Source organism: Taudactylus pleione, unplaced genomic scaffold (genome assembly GCF_031769625.1).
Source record: "Taudactylus pleione unplaced genomic scaffold, aTauple2 ptg000583l, whole genome shotgun sequence".
NCBI classification, from domain to species: domain Eukaryota; kingdom Metazoa; phylum Chordata; class Amphibia; order Anura; family Myobatrachidae; genus Taudactylus; species Taudactylus pleione.
This window is the reverse complement of record NW_028284985.1, coordinates 1962866-1982261: the sequence shown is the minus strand read 5'-3', so window position 1 is coordinate 1982261 and position 19396 is coordinate 1962866. Positions and strand designations below refer to the sequence as shown.

The window sequence follows — 19396 nt, the reverse complement described above, 5'->3', positions numbered from 1 at the left end:
ACATATGCGCAGTCCCCCCACCATCAGAGACGTGCGGTAACCATCGGGGTAGCGTACATCTCTGGATCAGGCCGGAGTATGCATCTTTGTGATTTGGAAAGCCGCACTTTCTGCGATTATCCCCGGCCCATGTGCTGGCAATGTGCAAATAGGAGATTTATCTGGGATCAGGGCTAACTTGGGATCGCTATCTCTTCTGGATACTTTATAGTACGCAGAACACAGATAGGCTTAAAATGCCCAGGTATCTGCAGTAATTGGTATATTTACACAGTGACAGCTCTGAGAAAGTGATGAGGACAAGGTTAGGAATGGCTAAATTGGAGCTGTCATCTTGTGTATAGGGCAGACGTGCCAAGTGCGGAGGCACAAGGATGGAAATGGACAAGATGTCCGACAAGATAACGTGTCCAGTAATTCGTCAGAACACAACTAGTGTTAAAGTGCTTTCATAATGTAACAATCAGTTAGAGGACATTCAGCGGTGCCGGCGTTCAACCAACAAAACATTGGATATTAGTGATCTGACACCAGCCAGGAGTGCCGGGTAATGTTAGATATGTCACAAGTCATGACAGAGTTTGTGAGGGGGGGTTTTGTAGGAACAAGCAAGTGTGGACTCGACAGGGTAAATTTACTAAGATTTGTGTCCTGCCCGTGTCTGTCCATTTTCAGACATGGGTAGGAACAATCAGAATCGGGAGGTGTTTTTTTTTTTGTTTTGTTTTTTAATTTTGGAGATTTACCAAGCTCCCGTGTTTGTCAGGATCGTGTTTCCCAATGGTGTACGTAATCGTTCCTTACTGTGTTTAATCCCTGTGTTTCCCTCCCGAACAAGCAGCCTGCACATATCAGTGAGATACGTGTAGGCTGTTTGTGTGTGTGAAAGTTATTAAAGGGTTAATATTTTTTTTTTTTTTTTAATTATGTAGGGTTCCCCTCCAAAGATTAACCAGCCCCGGGCTCCTAAGCCAATCCTGGTTCTAAAAATACAGGGGGAAAAAACGTGTAGGGTTCCCCCGTATTTTAGGAACCAGCACTGGGCTCTGAGAGCCAGTCTTGGTTTTAAAAATAGGGGTAAAAAATGGAATGGGGTTCCCCCTATTTTTAAAACCAGCACCGGACTCTTACCTAGCCGGGGTGTAATGCCACAGGCAGGGGACCCATTCACCGGGTTGCCCCGGCAAAGCATTTACACCCCAAGCTAGTCATCCCAAGCCGGGAATCTCAGGAACACCCCAGTAAAGAGGACCCCCCCCCCCTCTCCCAAGCACCCCAGGCTTAGTCTGAAGCCTGGGGCTCTTCCCTGCACCCCTGGTTGGTGGGTGCAAGGGTGTTAAAAATAGATAAGTACTATTGTTTTTTACAGTGAAACTACAGGTGCCAGCGTGCCTGCCCTTTGGAACTTGTGGAACTACAAGTGCCAGCAGGCGGCCGGCACCCGTACCCCCACTGTAAAAAATTTTTGTAAAATAACGAGACAACTCACGTACTGTATAATGTATAATTTTATTCTGAACATAACACACTCATACTTTTACCTTCTGCCAGATGTTTCGTCAACTCCAGTAGAAATCCAATACTCTCCTACCTCCTGGCGTCACATTTGTCCCCTTCTAGGCTCCCTGGGACTTGGCAAAACAAAAAAGCGACTTACACGTACCCCTCGGACATGTAGAGATGTATGTGATAACGCACACATCTCTACCTCGCTGAACGACAGAGACCGGCAGGTTTCTGTAATTCGCCGGGCCCGCCAGCCAATCAGAGGCCGCTCTACAGTTAGCGGCCGCTGATTGGCTGGGACCCACGTGCCATTGGGATAGGCTGCAGTCTTGTGAATATGATTTCATGCATTGCCAGGTGTGTGGGGAACAAGTGCATTTCTGTTTTTAGATATATTATAGAAGTATTATTTTGCCTGGTGTGCAGAATGAAAATGCTCCGGCTCATGTATGTTGCTGGCGTGAGGTCATTTAGGTCCCTGTAGCCCTTTATCTGAGGTAAACTGTTTAATGTGACCTATTCTAGTCTCTGACTCCATAAGCGACTTGTGGATAATTTGTGTTATACACTATGCCATTCATTTGTTGCCTTTAGACCTGTTTTACGCGTTATACCCCCTCTTATCAGCTCTCCATGAGAACATTACTTATTAATTACTACATTTACAGTAAAATCATTTGGTGCATAATTACCTCCCCGGGAAGAAAATACTTGCAGCGAGCTGTCTGCCCTTAACCCCGTCTGCTGCCCTTTAAAGTGATTCAAGATAACGTTTTTCATTACAAGTGCCTGAATGTAATTCATTCCTCAGAAATGTCTGATCATAAATCAGATGCCGGACTTTATGGGGATAGTATGAAGCCTGGGATGTATCTGTGCGACACTATCCTGCCTGTACGCACGCATTGTAGCCCTCCTTGCGTCTGATAAATGGTTGATAAATGGGCCCCCTAGTTTGTTACAGATGTTATAGGTTGTGTTTATATAAATTGCCTTTCTGAGTGATGCCAATTAAGTGTTCCACTAGGTGGCGCTGTCCTACTGGTGTCTATGGATTATATTTTATTTATTACCAGTTATTTATATAGCGCACACATATTCCGCAGCGCTTTACAGAGAATATCTGGACATTCACATCAGTCCCTGCCCCAGTGGAGCTTACACTCTATATTCCCTAACACACGTACACGCACACACATACACACTAGGGGTAATTTGTGTTGGGAGCCAATTAATCTAGCGGTATATTTTTGGAGTGTGGGAGGAAACCCACGCAAGCACAGGGAGAACATACAAACTCCACACAGGTAGGGCCATGGTGGGAATCTAACCCATGACCTCCGTGCTGTGAGGCAGTAACGCTAACCATTACACCGTCTGTGCTGTCCTATTATGCCCTATCTCACATATAGATTATATGTTCCATATGTGAGACGAGTATGATATAATGGATACATACAGTATATAAGATTAGGGACAATTCACAGAATATTTGCCTCAGTCCACATTTGGCTGCAGAGTTTTGCACATAATTGTTGTCTCTCCCTCTCTCTCCTCCTGGATGCATTTAATAACCAGGTCACACCGCAATCCTAAAGCAGCTTCCTGCCCTCTGTCATCCTCCTCTATGCTGTCTGCTAATATATCTTATGTGTCCTGTACAGGAACTGTGTCCTGTCAGAGCTGATAGAGGATAAATGGTTCCCGTATCTCATGGTCCTAGTCCTGAGCAGTAGTCTAGGCTGCCTGCCTGTACACCTAATACTATAACTGTGTCATTGCTGGTGCTGTAGAGATGGTTCCCATATCTCATGGTCCTAGTCCTGAGCAGTAGTCTAGGCTGTCTGCCTGTACACCTAATACTATAACTGTGTCATTGCTGGTGCTGTAGAGATGGTTCCCATATCTCATGGTCCTAGTCCTGAGCAGTAGTCTAGGCTGTCTGCCTGTACACCTAATGCTATAACTGTGTCATTGCTGGTGCTGTAGAGATGGTTCCCATATCTCATGGTCCTAGTCCTGAGCAGTAGTCTAGGCTGCCTGCCTGTACACCTAATGCTATAACTGTGTCATTGCTGGTGCTGTAGAGATGGTTCCTGCATCTATCCTAATAGTCCTAGTCCTGAGCAGTAGTCTATGCTGTCTGCCTGTACACCTAATGCTATAACTGTGTCATTGCTGGTGCTGTAGAGATGGTTCCTGCATCTATCCTAATAGTCCTAGTCCTGAGCAGTAGTCTATGCTGTCTGCCTGTACACCTAATACTATAACTGTGTCATTGCTGGTGCTGTAGAGATGGTTCCTGCATCTATCCTAATAGTCCTAGTCCTGAGCAGTAGTCTATGCTGCCTGCCTGTACACCTAATACTATAACTGTGTAATTGCTGGAGCTGATGCCGTAGAGATGGTTCCCCATGATGGATGACACGGAGATGTACAGTATGAGTAGGCATATCTCCCAGTAAATGAGCACATTTGTGTGATCTATGTCACTCATCATCCTGAGCATATATTTTATTGTATAATGAGCAGACTCCCGCCCAGAGCCGGTGGCAGACGCAGATCTCAGTTGCCGGCTGCAGTTATGAAAGTCTCTGAGATAGTGATGTCTTCTCTCTCTGTTCTCCCCAGGACTTCCTCACAGACCTAATGATGTCTGAAGTGGATCGATGCGGCGATAATGAGCATCTCATATTCCGGGAGAACACTTTGGCCACCAAGGCCATTGAGGAGTACTTGAAGTTAGTAGGACAGAAGTATCTACAAGACGCTCTAGGTAATTCCTATTATACTTTGTTCTACTTAAGGGTCAACTACAGCACAATCTGAAGGTGCGCAGCTGGGGTACAGTCTGATATAACTACACATCCATGTTTGTTTCATCTAAAACACGAAAAAAGTTTTACAAAAAATTCAATAGATTAGCGTCATGCAAAACTCGTCCATATCATTGACGCAGACAATTTATATAGATATATATATATATATTATAGTTTTCAGAATAAAATATAGATACTCCCATATGTAATGTCAAAGGTGTTGTGCCTGCTGAAGCCATGCAGATTTCATGGTTATTGGTCTATAGGGGGCACTGTTCCATTGCTGTCAAAGGGATCTATATGGTGTGGTCAGAGAAGGACGCTGAATATGGATTTAAGCTCCGTCACATAATCAGAACAAAGCGTATATAATGTTGCCATCACACACAATCAGACTTGTTTTGTGGAACATTATAATGGAACAAGAAGAGATGGTGGAAACTGTCCCCCCCCCCGTACCCCCCACCCATCCCCTGTACAATACGTTCAGGGGCCCCCCCCTGCCGGTATCCGCCGATGTCTGTGTTACAGGACAGAGTAAAGAATGGACATGTACGGCTGCTGCGCTCTTATCTGCTTTGTACACTTCATTAGCAGAGCTGTAATTACCGAGTCATTTTCCAGTCTGGTGGACTTGTGACTTCTCCCTTTAAGCAGTGGAACCTCTGTGCCCAGAAGGAAGCTTTCACCCCCCTCCCCATATACATACAGGCTGCCGCATGCCCGCCACGGCTCACGGTTCAGGGATCATTCAGTGACTGCAGCCTGAAGACCCTGCTACTGCCGTCACGTGCTAGAGCAGGGGTCTTCAACCTTGGCCCTCCAGCTGCTGTGGAACTACACATCCCAGCATGCACTGCCATAGTTTTAGCATGCTGTTATATAAAAAAAAAGGTGGCAGTGCATGCTGGGATGTGTAGTTCTACAGCAGCTGGAGGGCCAAGGTTGAAGACCCCTGTGCTAGAGTATCCGAGTGCTGTCGGTTTGTCTTCTGTACCGTCATAGATAGCGACGGGCCCTGCACACAAAGGGTTAATCCTGCAAACCCCACTCTCTATTAACTGAGAGGCGGAGATGTGATTCTCCTACAAATAACATTCAGGCTTCAGCTGTCTCACAATTACATTCATTATATAGAAGATCAATAACCTGTAGGCCAATCTAGCAGAAAGTCCTCTTGCTGGCAAAATCGGGTGTTTTCGTGGGCGATGGGAGGAGGGGGGGGGACTGGGGGGGTATTTCTCCCTCTCACTGCTGCAGAGCTGTCCTGCAATCACAGAATATATAAAATAATGAACAAAACGAGGATTTATAGAAAGAAAGAACAATGTTCCTAATTGGTGAAGATTTAAAAAAAAAAAAAGTTTAAACAATATTTGTAAAAATGTTTTTGTAATAAAAAATTCTACATCTATGCTACCAGCCCGCCACCCTGCCCACACCTTGGCATCTACAAAGACTGGCCTCATACAGTGGTGTGTTAACCCTTACCGCTCCGAGTCAGGAAAGGAACTGGAAGAGCAATTTAGAAAACAAAAAAAAAATAACTGATAAATGAATTAAAACCTTCTCAAAGAGAAAACACTATATATATGTGTATATATATATATATATATATATATATGTGTATATAGCATGTTAAATGCACAATTTTTCTTGCTCTTTTGTTTGTAAAACTATGGAAGACGAGAGGAGACTGTCGGTATTGGCGTTTCAGTATTGCAGGATCCACCTTTGTACGGTCAGTGGCAATGTGTGTATAGGAGGCAGCATAGCAATATATCACACCCTAGTGGGGCAACACCGACTTGTGGTCACCAAACTGTACCAAACACCCCCCAAACAGCCGATGCTGATCACACAGCCTAGGAGGGGTTGTGACGGGCTCTTCGTGTCCTCAGGATATTACCTCTCTCTGTGCGTTCCCTGGGGAGCAAACACCATAGTAGAAGTCCCTATATACAGCAGTAATCTCTAGACCAATAAGATGATTGCTCTGTGCAGCGATCACTTACAGCACTGTGAACCCTGCTCCTATTGGCTCTATAAGCACCAGCTGTAGTTAGTAATGCCCGCAGGCCAGGATGTGGCCCCTGATTGGTGGTATGTTTTGTCCCCAGGTGAGTTCATCAAGGCTCTGTATGAATCGGACGAGAACTGCGAGGTGGATCCCAGCAAGTGTACAGCGTCCGACCTTTCCGAACACCAGGGGAACCTCAAAATGTGCTGCGAGCTGGCGTTCTGCAAGATCATCAACTCCTACTGGTCAGTAAGAGCTTCTAATCCCAGTGCACTAACACAGGTTATACATAAACTGCTCAGCAACAATCCAAGGCCAGGGACAGAGCCTATTACTGGAGTCTATCTGTAGGTTCTGTGCATGCCGGACTCGCCCTTAGGTCAGACCCCTCTCAGCTGCGCAGGGACAGAGCCTATTACTGGAGTCTATCTGTAGGTTCTGTGCATGCCGGACTCGCCCTTAGGTCAGACCCCTCTCAGCTGCGCAGGGACAGAGCCTATTACTGGAGTCTATCTGTAGGTTCTGTACATGCCGGACTCGCCCTTAGGTCAGACCCCTCTCAGCTGCGCAGGGACAGAGCCTATTACTGGAGTCTATCTGTAGGTTCTGTGCATGCCGGACTCGCCCTTAGGTCAGACCCCTCTCAGCTGTGCAGGGACAGAGCCTATTACTGGAGTCTATCTGTAGGTTCTGTACATGCCGGACTCGCCCTTAGGTCAGACCCCTCTCAGCTGCGCAGGGACAGAGCCTATTACTGGAGTCTATCTGTAGGTTCTGTGCATGCCGGACTCGCCCTTAGGTCAGACCTCTCTCAGCTGCGCAGGGACAGAGCCTATTACTGGAGTCTATCTGTAGGTTCTGTGCATGCCGGACTCGCCCTTAGGTCAGACCGCTCGCAGCTGCGCAGGGACAGAGCCTATTACTGGAGTCTGTCTGTAGGTTCTGTGCATGCCGGACTCGCCCTTAGGTCAGACCGCTCGCAGCTGCGCAGGGACAGAGCCTATTACTGGAGTCTGTCTGTAGGTTCTGTGCATGCCGGACTCGCCCTTAGGTCAGACCGCTCGCAGCTGCGCAGGGACAGAGCCTATTACTGGAGTCTATCTGTAGGTTCTGTGCATGCCGGACTCGCCCTTAGGTCAGACCCCTCTCAGCTGCGCAGGGACAGAGCCTATTACTGGAGTCTATCTGTAGGTTCTGTGCATGCCGGACTCGCCCTTAGGTCAGACCGCTCGCAGCTGCGCAGGGACAGAGCCTATTACTGGAGTCTATCTGTAGGTTCTGTGCATGCCGGACTCGCCCTTAGGTCAGACCGCTCGCAGCTGTGCAGGGACAGAGCCTATTACTGGAGTCTGTCTGTAGGTTCTGTGCATGCCGGACTCGCCCTTAGGTCAGACCCCTCTCAGCGGCGCAGGGACAGAGCCTATTACTGGAGTCTATCTGTAGGTTCTGTGCATGCCGGACTCGCCCTTAGGTCAGACCGCTCTCAGCTGCGCAGGGACAGAGCCTATTACTGGAGTCTATCTGTAGGTTCTGTGCATGCCGGACTCGCCCTTAGGTCAGACCGCTCGCAGCTGCGCAGGGACAGAGCCTATTACTGGAGTCTATCTGTAGGTTCTGTGCATGCCGGACTCGCCCTTAGGTCAGACCGCTCGCAGCTGCGCAGGGACAGAGCCTATTACTGGAGTCTGTCTGTAGGTTCTGTGCATGCCGGACTCGCCCTTAGGTCAGACCCCTCTCAGCTGCGCAGGGACAGAGCCTATTACTGGAGTCTATCTGTAGGTTCTGTGCATGCCGGACTCGCCCTTAGGTCAGACCCCTCTCAGCGGCGCAGGGACAGAGCCTATTACTGGAGTCTATCTGTAGGTTCTGTGCATGCCGGACTCGCCCTTAGGTCAGACCCCTCTCAGCTGCGCAGGGACAGAGCCTATTACTGGAGTCTGTCTGTAGGTTCTGTGCATGCCGGACTCGCCCTTAGGTCAGACCGCTCGCAGCTGCGCAGGGACAGAGCCTATTACTGGAGTCTATCTGTAGGTTCTGTGCATGCCGGACTCGCCCTTAGGTCAGACCGCTCGCAGCTGTGCAGGGACAGAGCCTATTACTGGAGTCTGTCTGTAGGTTCTGTGCATGCCGGACTCGCCCTTAGGTCAGACCCCTCTCAGCGGCGCAGGGACAGAGCCTATTACTGGAGTCTATCTGTAGGTTCTGTGCATGCCGGACTCGCCCTTAGGTCAGACCCCTCTCAGCTGCGCAGGGACAGAGCCTATTACTGGAGTCTATCTGTAGGTTCTGTACATGCCGGACTCGCCCTTAGGTCAGACCCCTCTCAGCTGCGCAGGGACAGAGCCTATTACTGGAGTCTATCTGTAGGTTCTGTGCATGCCGGACTCGCCCTTAGGTCAGACCCCTCTCAGCTGTGCAGGGACAGAGCCTATTACTGGAGTCTATCTGTAGGTTCTGTACATGCCGGACTCGCCCTTAGGTCAGACCCCTCTCAGCTGCGCAGGGACAGAGCCTATTACTGGAGTCTATCTGTAGGTTCTGTGCATGCCGGACTCGCCCTTAGGTCAGACCTCTCTCAGCTGCGCAGGGACAGAGCCTATTACTGGAGTCTATCTGTAGGTTCTGTGCATGCCGGACTCGCCCTTAGGTCAGACCGCTCGCAGCTGCGCAGGGACAGAGCCTATTACTGGAGTCTGTCTGTAGGTTCTGTGCATGCCGGACTCGCCCTTAGGTCAGACCGCTCGCAGCTGCGCAGGGACAGAGCCTATTACTGGAGTCTGTCTGTAGGTTCTGTGCATGCCGGACTCGCCCTTAGGTCAGACCGCTCGCAGCTGCGCAGGGACAGAGCCTATTACTGGAGTCTATCTGTAGGTTCTGTGCATGCCGGACTCGCCCTTAGGTCAGACCCCTCTCAGCTGCGCAGGGACAGAGCCTATTACTGGAGTCTATCTGTAGGTTCTGTGCATGCCGGACTCGCCCTTAGGTCAGACCGCTCGCAGCTGCGCAGGGACAGAGCCTATTACTGGAGTCTATCTGTAGGTTCTGTGCATGCCGGACTCGCCCTTAGGTCAGACCGCTCGCAGCTGTGCAGGGACAGAGCCTATTACTGGAGTCTGTCTGTAGGTTCTGTGCATGCCGGACTCGCCCTTAGGTCAGACCCCTCTCAGCGGCGCAGGGACAGAGCCTATTACTGGAGTCTATCTGTAGGTTCTGTGCATGCCGGACTCGCCCTTAGGTCAGACCGCTCTCAGCTGCGCAGGGACAGAGCCTATTACTGGAGTCTATCTGTAGGTTCTGTGCATGCCGGACTCGCCCTTAGGTCAGACCGCTCGCAGCTGCGCAGGGACAGAGCCTATTACTGGAGTCTATCTGTAGGTTCTGTGCATGCCGGACTCGCCCTTAGGTCAGACCGCTCGCAGCTGCGCAGGGACAGAGCCTATTACTGGAGTCTGTCTGTAGGTTCTGTGCATGCCGGACTCGCCCTTAGGTCAGACCCCTCTCAGCTGCGCAGGGACAGAGCCTATTACTGGAGTCTATCTGTAGGTTCTGTGCATGCCGGACTCGCCCTTAGGTCAGACCCCTCTCAGCGGCGCAGGGACAGAGCCTATTACTGGAGTCTATCTGTAGGTTCTGTGCATGCCGGACTCGCCCTTAGGTCAGACCCCTCTCAGCTGCGCAGGGACAGAGCCTATTACTGGAGTCTGTCTGTAGGTTCTGTGCATGCCGGACTCGCCCTTAGGTCAGACCGCTCGCAGCTGCGCAGGGACAGAGCCTATTACTGGAGTCTATCTGTAGGTTCTGTGCATGCCGGACTCGCCCTTAGGTCAGACCCCTCTCAGCTGCGCAGGGACAGAGCCTATTACTGGAGTCTATCTGTAGGTTCTGTGCATGCCGGACTCGCCCTTAGGTCAGACCGCTCGCAGCTGCGCAGGGACAGAGCCTATTACTGGAGTCTATCTGTAGGTTCTGTGCATGCCGGACTCGCCCTTAGGTCAGACCGCTCGCAGCTGTGCAGGGACAGAGCCTATTACTGGAGTCTGTCTGTAGGTTCTGTGCATGCCGGACTCGCCCTTAGGTCAGACCCCTCTCAGCGGCGCAGGGACAGAGCCTATTACTGGAGTCTATCTGTAGGTTCTGTGCATGCCGGACTCGCCCTTAGGTCAGACCGCTCTCAGCTGCGCAGGGACAGAGCCTATTACTGGAGTCTATCTGTAGGTTCTGTGCATGCCGGACTCGCCCTTAGGTCAGACCGCTCGCAGCTGCGCAGGGACAGAGCCTATTACTGGAGTCTATCTGTAGGTTCTGTGCATGCCGGACTCGCCCTTAGGTCAGACCGCTCGCAGCTGCGCAGGGACAGAGCCTATTACTGGAGTCTGTCTGTAGGTTCTGTGCATGCCGGACTCGCCCTTAGGTCAGACCCCTCTCAGCTGCGCAGGGACAGAGCCTATTACTGGAGTCTATCTGTAGGTTCTGTGCATGCCGGACTCGCCCTTAGGTCAGACCCCTCTCAGCGGCGCAGGGACAGAGCCTATTACTGGAGTCTATCTGTAGGTTCTGTGCATGCCGGACTCGCCCTTAGGTCAGACCCCTCTCAGCTGCGCAGGGACAGAGCCTATTACTGGAGTCTGTCTGTAGGTTCTGTGCATGCCGGACTCGCCCTTAGGTCAGACCGCTCGCAGCTGCGCAGGGACAGAGCCTATTACTGGAGTCTATCTGTAGGTTCTGTGCATGCCGGACTCGCCCTTAGGTCAGACCGCTCGCAGCTGTGCAGGGACAGAGCCTATTACTGGAGTCTGTCTGTAGGTTCTGTGCATGCCGGACTCGCCCTTAGGTCAGACCCCTCTCAGCGGCGCAGGGACAGAGCCTATTACTGGAGTCTATCTGTAGGTTCTGTGCATGCCGGACTCGCCCTTAGGTCAGACCCCTCTCAGCTGCGCAGGGACAGAGCCTATTACTGGAGTCTATCTGTAGGTTCTGTACATGCCGGACTCGCCCTTAGGTCAGACCCCTCTCAGCTGCGCAGGGACAGAGCCTATTACTGGAGTCTATCTGTAGGTTCTGTGCATGCCGGACTCGCCCTTAGGTCAGACCCCTCTCAGCTGTGCAGGGACAGAGCCTATTACTGGAGTCTATCTGTAGGTTCTGTACATGCCGGACTCGCCCTTAGGTCAGACCCCTCTCAGCTGCGCAGGGACAGAGCCTATTACTGGAGTCTATCTGTAGGTTCTGTGCATGCCGGACTCGCCCTTAGGTCAGACCTCTCTCAGCTGCGCAGGGACAGAGCCTATTACTGGAGTCTATCTGTAGGTTCTGTGCATGCCGGACTCGCCCTTAGGTCAGACCGCTCGCAGCTGCGCAGGGACAGAGCCTATTACTGGAGTCTGTCTGTAGGTTCTGTGCATGCCGGACTCGCCCTTAGGTCAGACCGCTCGCAGCTGCGCAGGGACAGAGCCTATTACTGGAGTCTGTCTGTAGGTTCTGTGCATGCCGGACTCGCCCTTAGGTCAGACCGCTCGCAGCTGCGCAGGGACAGAGCCTATTACTGGAGTCTATCTGTAGGTTCTGTGCATGCCGGACTCGCCCTTAGGTCAGACCCCTCTCAGCTGCGCAGGGACAGAGCCTATTACTGGAGTCTATCTGTAGGTTCTGTGCATGCCGGACTCGCCCTTAGGTCAGACCGCTCGCAGCTGCGCAGGGACAGAGCCTATTACTGGAGTCTATCTGTAGGTTCTGTGCATGCCGGACTCGCCCTTAGGTCAGACCGCTCGCAGCTGTGCAGGGACAGAGCCTATTACTGGAGTCTGTCTGTAGGTTCTGTGCATGCCGGACTCGCCCTTAGGTCAGACCCCTCTCAGCGGCGCAGGGACAGAGCCTATTACTGGAGTCTATCTGTAGGTTCTGTGCATGCCGGACTCGCCCTTAGGTCAGACCGCTCTCAGCTGCGCAGGGACAGAGCCTATTACTGGAGTCTATCTGTAGGTTCTGTGCATGCCGGACTCGCCCTTAGGTCAGACCGCTCGCAGCTGCGCAGGGACAGAGCCTATTACTGGAGTCTATCTGTAGGTTCTGTGCATGCCGGACTCGCCCTTAGGTCAGACCGCTCGCAGCTGCGCAGGGACAGAGCCTATTACTGGAGTCTGTCTGTAGGTTCTGTGCATGCCGGACTCGCCCTTAGGTCAGACCCCTCTCAGCTGCGCAGGGACAGAGCCTATTACTGGAGTCTATCTGTAGGTTCTGTGCATGCCGGACTCGCCCTTAGGTCAGACCCCTCTCAGCGGCGCAGGGACAGAGCCTATTACTGGAGTCTATCTGTAGGTTCTGTGCATGCCGGACTCGCCCTTAGGTCAGACCCCTCTCAGCTGCGCAGGGACAGAGCCTATTACTGGAGTCTGTCTGTAGGTTCTGTGCATGCCGGACTCGCCCTTAGGTCAGACCGCTCGCAGCTGCGCAGGGACAGAGCCTATTACTGGAGTCTATCTGTAGGTTCTGTGCATGCCGGACTCGCCCTTAGGTCAGACCGCTCTCAGCTGCGCAGGGACAGAGCCTATTACTGGAGTCTATCTGTAGGTTCTGTGCATGCCGGACTCGCCCTTAGGTCAGACCGCTCGCAGCTGCGCAGGGACAGAGCCTATTACTGGAGTCTGTCTGTAGGTTCTGTGCATGCCGGACTCGCCCTTAGGTCAGACCCCTCTCAGCTGCGCAGGGACAGAGCCTATTACTGGAGTCTATCTGTAGGTTCTGTGCATGCCGGACTCGCCCTTAGGTCAGACCCCTCTCAGCTGCGCAGGGACAGAGCCTATTACTGGAGTCTATCTGTAGGTTCTGTGCATGCCGGACTCGCCCTTAGGTCAGACCCCTCTCAGCTGCGCAGGGACAGAGCCTATTACTGGAGTCTATCTGTAGGTTCTGTGCATGCCGGACTCGCCCTTAGGTCAGACCGCTCGCAGCTGCGCAGGGACAGAGCCTATTACTGGAGTCTATCTGTAGGTTCTGTGCATGCCGGACTCGCCCTTAGGTCAGACCGCTCTCAGCTGCGCAGGGACAGAGCCTATTACTGGAGTCTGTCTGTAGGTTCTGTGCATGCCGGACTCGCCCTTAGGTCAGACCCCTCTCAGCTGCGCAGGGACAGAGCCTATTACTGGAGTCTATCTGTAGGTTCTGTGCATGCCGGACTCGCCCTTAGGTCAGACCGCTCGCAGCTGCGCAGGGACAGAGCCTATTACTGGAGTCTGTCTGTAGGTTCTGTGCATGCCGGACTCGCCCTTAGGTCAGACCGCTCGCAGCTGCGCAGGGACAGAGCCTATTACTGGAGTCTATCTGTAGGTTCTGTGCATGCCGGACTCGCCCTTAGGTCAGACCCCTCTCAGCGGCGCAGGGACAGAGCCTATTACTGGAGTCTATCTGTAGGTTCTGTGCATGCCGGACTCGCCCTTAGGTCAGACCGCTCGCAGCTGCGCAGGGACAGAGCCTATTACTGGAGTCTGTCTGTAGGTTCTGTGCATGCCGGACTCGCCCTTAGGTCAGACCCCTCTCAGCGGCGCAGGGACCGGCACTGGGGGAGGGGTGGACGGGGAAGAGAATGTTGGTGATGTTTCCGCTCTGTAAAACGTTTAGAAAGATGGGAAATGGTAACAGATGTGTTTTAGGAGCTTCTTTTTCTCTAGAAATAACTACAGCAGATATCAGAGAGAGACAATATTTCCCTATCACTGGGCAGAATTAGCTGAAACCCATGTACAGTATATTATCTGCATTTCCCTCCCAGAAGCATTAATTCAATATGGGCGCTTGGAAAGGATAGCCGGCTAATATGTGGGATTCAGTAGGAGATCCCAGCGCTCTCTGGCTCCCGCTGTGTCTGCGTACACATTGCCGCACTGTACGTACATCCGTGTATTCATCCATGATCCTAGAACTAACGTAGCAGCTTAGCAGTAAGTTACTCAATACATGACTTATAAAGTACAGTTATGTTATAGAACAGTTATAGTATAGAGCTGTACATTTATATAGGGGTAAGAAGGGCATGTTACTTCTACCGTGAGCGGCAAATGTCACGTGATTCCGAGCGTCAGGAGGTACAGAACGGGAGCAGAGATATAGATACCAGCCCGTACAGACACGTATATAGTGTGAGACCTTACACTTCCCAGTGACCCATACAGATAGTATATAGTGTGAGACCTTACACTTCCCGGTGACCCATACAGATAGTATATAGTGTGAGACCTTACACTTCCCTGTGACCCATACTGATAGTATATAGTGTGAGACCTTACACTTCCCGGAGACCCATACAGATAGTATATAGTGTGAGACCTTACACTTCCCAGTGACCCATACAGATAGTATATAGTGTGAGACCTTACACTTCCCGGAGACCCATACAGATAGAATATAGAGTGAGACCTTACACTTCCCGGTGACCCATACAGATAATATATAGTGTGAGACCTTACACTTCCCGGTGACCCATACAGATAATATATAGAGTGAGACCTTACACTTCCCGGTGACCCATACAGATAATATATAGTGTGAGACCTTACACTTCCCGGTGACCCATACAGATAATATATAGAGTGAGACCTTACACTTCCCGGTGACCCATACAGATAATATATAGAGTGAGACCTTACACTTCCCGGTGACCCATACAGATAGTATATAGAGTGAGACCTTACACTTCCCGGTGACCCATACAGATAATATATAGTGTGAGACCTTACACTTCCCGGTGACCCATACAGATAATATATAGAGTGAGACCTTACACTTCCCGGTGACCCATACAGATAGAATATAGAGTGAGACCTTACACTTCCCGGTGACCCATACAGATAATATATAGTGTGAGACCTTACACTTCCCGGTGACCCATACAGATAATATATAGAGTGAGACCTTACACTTCCCGGTGACCCATACAGATAGTATATAGAGTGAGACCTTACACTTCCCGGTGACCCATACAGATAGTATATAGTGTGAGACCTTACACTTCCCGGTGACCCATACAGATAGTATATAGTGTGAGACCTTACACTTCCCGGTGACCCATACAGATAGTATATAGTGTGAGACCTTACACTTTCTGGTGCCCCATACAGATAGTATATAGTGTGAGACCTTACACTTCCCGGTGACCCATACAGATAGTATATAGTGTGAGACCTTACACTTCCCGGTGACCCATACAGATAGTATATAGAGTGAGACCTTACACTTCCCGGTGACCCATACAGATAGTATATAGTGTGAGACCTTACACTTCCCGGTGACCCATACAGATAGTATATAGTGTGAGACCTTACACTTCCCGGTGACCCATACAGATAGTATATAGTGTGAGACCTTACACTTTCTGGTGCCCCATACAGATAGTATATAGTGTGAGACCTTACACTTCCCGGTGCCCCATACAGATAGTATATAGTGTGAGACCTTACACTTCCCGGTGACCCATACAGATAGTATATAGTGTGAGACCTTACACTTCCCTGTGCCCCATACAGATAGTATATAGTGTGAGACCTTACACTTCCCGGTGACCCATACAGATAGTATATAGTGTGAGACCTTACACTACTTGGTGCCCCATACACATAGTATATAGTGTGAGACCTTACACTTCCCGGTGACCTATACAGATAGTATATAGTGTGAGACCTTACACTTCCCTGTGACCCATACTGATAGTATATAGTGTGAGACCTTACACTTCCCGGAGACCCATACAGATAGAATATAGAGTGAGACCTTACACTTCCCGGTGACCCATACAGATAATATATAGTGTGAGACCTTACACTTCCCGGTGACCCATACAGATAATATATAGAGTGAGACCTTACACTTCCCGGTGACCCATACAGATAGTATATAGAGTGAGACCTTACACTTCCCGGTGACCCATACAGATAGTATATAGTGTGAGACCTTACACTTCCCGGTGACCCATACAGATAGTATATAGTGTGAGACCTTACACTTCCCGGTGACCCATACAGATAGTATATAGTGTGAGACCTTACACTTTCTGGTGCCCCATACAGATAGTATATAGTGTGAGACCTTACACTTCCCGGTGACCCATACAGATAGTATATAGTGTGAGACCTTACACTTCCCGGTGACCCATACAGATAGTATATAGTGTGAGACCTTACACTTCCCGGTGCCCCATACAGATAGTATATAGTGTGAGACCTTACACTTCCCGGTGACCCATACAGATAGTATATAGTGTGAGACCTTACACTTCCCGGTGACCCATACAGATAGTATATAGTGTGAGACCTTACACTTCCCTGTGCCCCATACAGATAGTATATAGTGTGAGACCTTACACTTCCCGGTGACCCATACAGATAGTATATAGTGTGAGACCTTACACTACTTGGTGCCCCATACACATAGTATATAGTGTGAGACCTTACACTTCCCGGTGACCCATACAGATAGTATATAGTGTGAGACCTTACACTTCCCTGTGCCCCATACAGATAGTATATAGTGTGAGACCTTACACTTCCCGGTGACCCATACAGATAGTATATAGTGTGAGACCTTACACTACTTGGTGCCCCATACAGATAGTATATAGTGTGAGACCTTACACTTCCCTGTGACCCATACTGATAGTATATAGTGTGAGACCTTACACTTCCCGGAGACCCATACAGATAGAATATAGAGTGAGACCTTACACTTCCCGGTGACCCATACAGATAATATATAGTGTGAGACCTTACACTTCCCGGTGACCCATACAGATAATATATAGAGTGAGACCTTACACTTCCCGGTGACCCATACAGATAGTATATAGAGTGAGACCTTACACTTCCCGGTGACCCATACAGATAGTATATAGTGTGAGACCTTACACTTCCCGGTGACCCATACAGATAGTATATAGTGTGAGACCTTACACTTCCCGGTGACCCATACAGATAGTATATAGTGTGAGACCTTACACTTTCTGGTGCCCCATACAGATAGTATATAGTGTGAGACCTTACACTTCCCGGTGACCCATACAGATAGTATATAGTGTGAGACCTTACACTTCCCGGTGACCCATACAGATAGTATATAGTGTGAGACCTTACACTTCCCGGTGACCCATACAGATAGTATATAGTGTGAGACCTTACACTTCCCTGTGCCCCATACAGATAGTATATAGTGTGAGACCTTACACTTCCCGGTGACCCATACAGATAGTATATAGTGTGAGACCTTACACTACTTGGTGCCCCATACACATAGTATATAGTGTGAGACCTTACACTTCCCGGTGACCCATACAGATAGTATATAGTGTGAGACCTTACACTTCCCGGTGCCCCATACAGATAGTATATAGTGTGAGACCTTACACTTCCCGGTGCCCCATACAGATAGTATATAGTGTGAGACCTTACACTTCCCTGTGCCCCAGCCCGTACAGACAGGTATATACAGTAGTATATTATGTCTTCACATCTTACGGCCATAGGTGGTCCTGCAGTTTGTGTTCCTTTCTTATCTCTCAGTATCTATAGGACAATATTCATTGAGGGATTCCCGGCCTCTGTAATTCCCTCTAAACACAGCAATGGTGCGAATATACTCACAGTACTGGGCAACTGCCCCACCTACTAAAACACCATTGTGTATACATGGGGGGGGGGGTATAATATATTCTAACCATAGTATTGCAAAGCAATTGTCACATTTATCTTTGTATGTGCATTGCTGAGGCACAGTAACATACTGTATTGTGTACGTTACGTTATTGTTAGTGGACAAATGAACCCGTTACAGCACGTCCTGTGCTACTCGTACAGAGCGGATAATTACGACGTGGGTTCTTTCATTCAGCAAATATGAGAAATGGCAAATTAAAGATCTAGGCATTGAGATTGACTAGAAAATCAGCAGCGTTCTGAGGAATATGCTGTATTCTATAGAATCGGTCCTATAATTGGTGCTATATTTAGCCAGTGATGAAGTTTGTGTTCCCTTTCCACCTCGGCGGTTCTGTGAGCTGTAAATTGCGCTTTTTAAGATGACAACAAAACTGCAATCTATCTCTATAACTGCGCTCGGTAAGAGACTTCCCGTCCCTGTAATCACCACATATTGACGTTTCTGAAATTGGGATTTTTTTTCTGAGAATATCAGCAAATATATTCATATATAATCTTCTGTATCTCGTGTTTGGTTTCCAGGACCCCTGGCAATCATATATTTAAAAAGGAATTGAATGGCTGTGGTTATAGCACAATTTAGACATCTGGAATGTTCCGGAACGCGTATCACGTATGGTGCGCTGGGGACCATTAGCAGGGGGGGGGGGGGGGCTGTGTAATGAGTGATGAATCTCGGTATCACATACACATCTCCGTCATTCATGCTTCTCTTATAATATGATGATTTTAGTCGCCTCAAGCGTCCTCTCTGAAATGGGCAGAAATGTAACGGTAATGTGCGTCAGTCCCCGGAGGATCGCAGGCGATCGCTCATCACGTTTCATTCTCAGAGATAAAGTTAAACGTAGCAGAAAAAGACAAACAATTGATCATTGCCTATAATAATATATACATAATATTTTACCATCAGGAATTTCAGACTCGTAATTGTTGTCAACTAGATTCCCAGGGACAGTCCCAGGTTTTGAAGACTTTTCCCTAACGCTTGAAGCCCCTGGGTGATTATCTCATCATCTTACAGTACATGTGAGATTGTGCCCCGTATTCACCCCATTCTCATCTCTGTCTGTTGAGGTGATTTTACCTCATGAGACGTAGGAACGATCGCTAGACGGAGCAGCTGGGGGTGTTGTCTCCATAACGCTCTGAGAGCACCCTGGGGACTTGGCCGTCGTGATCTTACTGGTATAATTCAATCTCTGGAGCTCGTCAGACAATTAGAGACCACATAGAGCCAGGTGGCGTCACTGCTTCAGTAAAACAGAATAACAAACATAACAGCAAATAATTATAAGCTGGGTCCTGTATGCCCAGAGCAACAGCAATAATATTATCACCATTCAAATGGAAAT

The 19396-nt window shown here is 49.5% G+C and overlaps 1 protein-coding gene across 7 annotated transcripts in view; it reads left to right on the top strand.

Annotated features, from left to right (window-relative positions):
- DAB2IP (DAB2 interacting protein) overlaps positions 1 to 19396 on the top strand; it is a 575200-nt gene that overhangs the window by 496025 nt on the left and 59779 nt on the right. For all 7 annotated transcript variants that reach the window (XM_088453575.1, XM_088453574.1, XM_088453572.1 and 4 more), the window contains 2 exons: positions 4138 to 4282; positions 6446 to 6590. In XM_088453575.1, coding sequence (XP_088309701.1) covers positions 4138 to 4282; positions 6446 to 6590 — 290 coding nt within the window. The remainder of the gene's footprint in view (positions 1 to 4137; positions 4283 to 6445; positions 6591 to 19396) is intronic.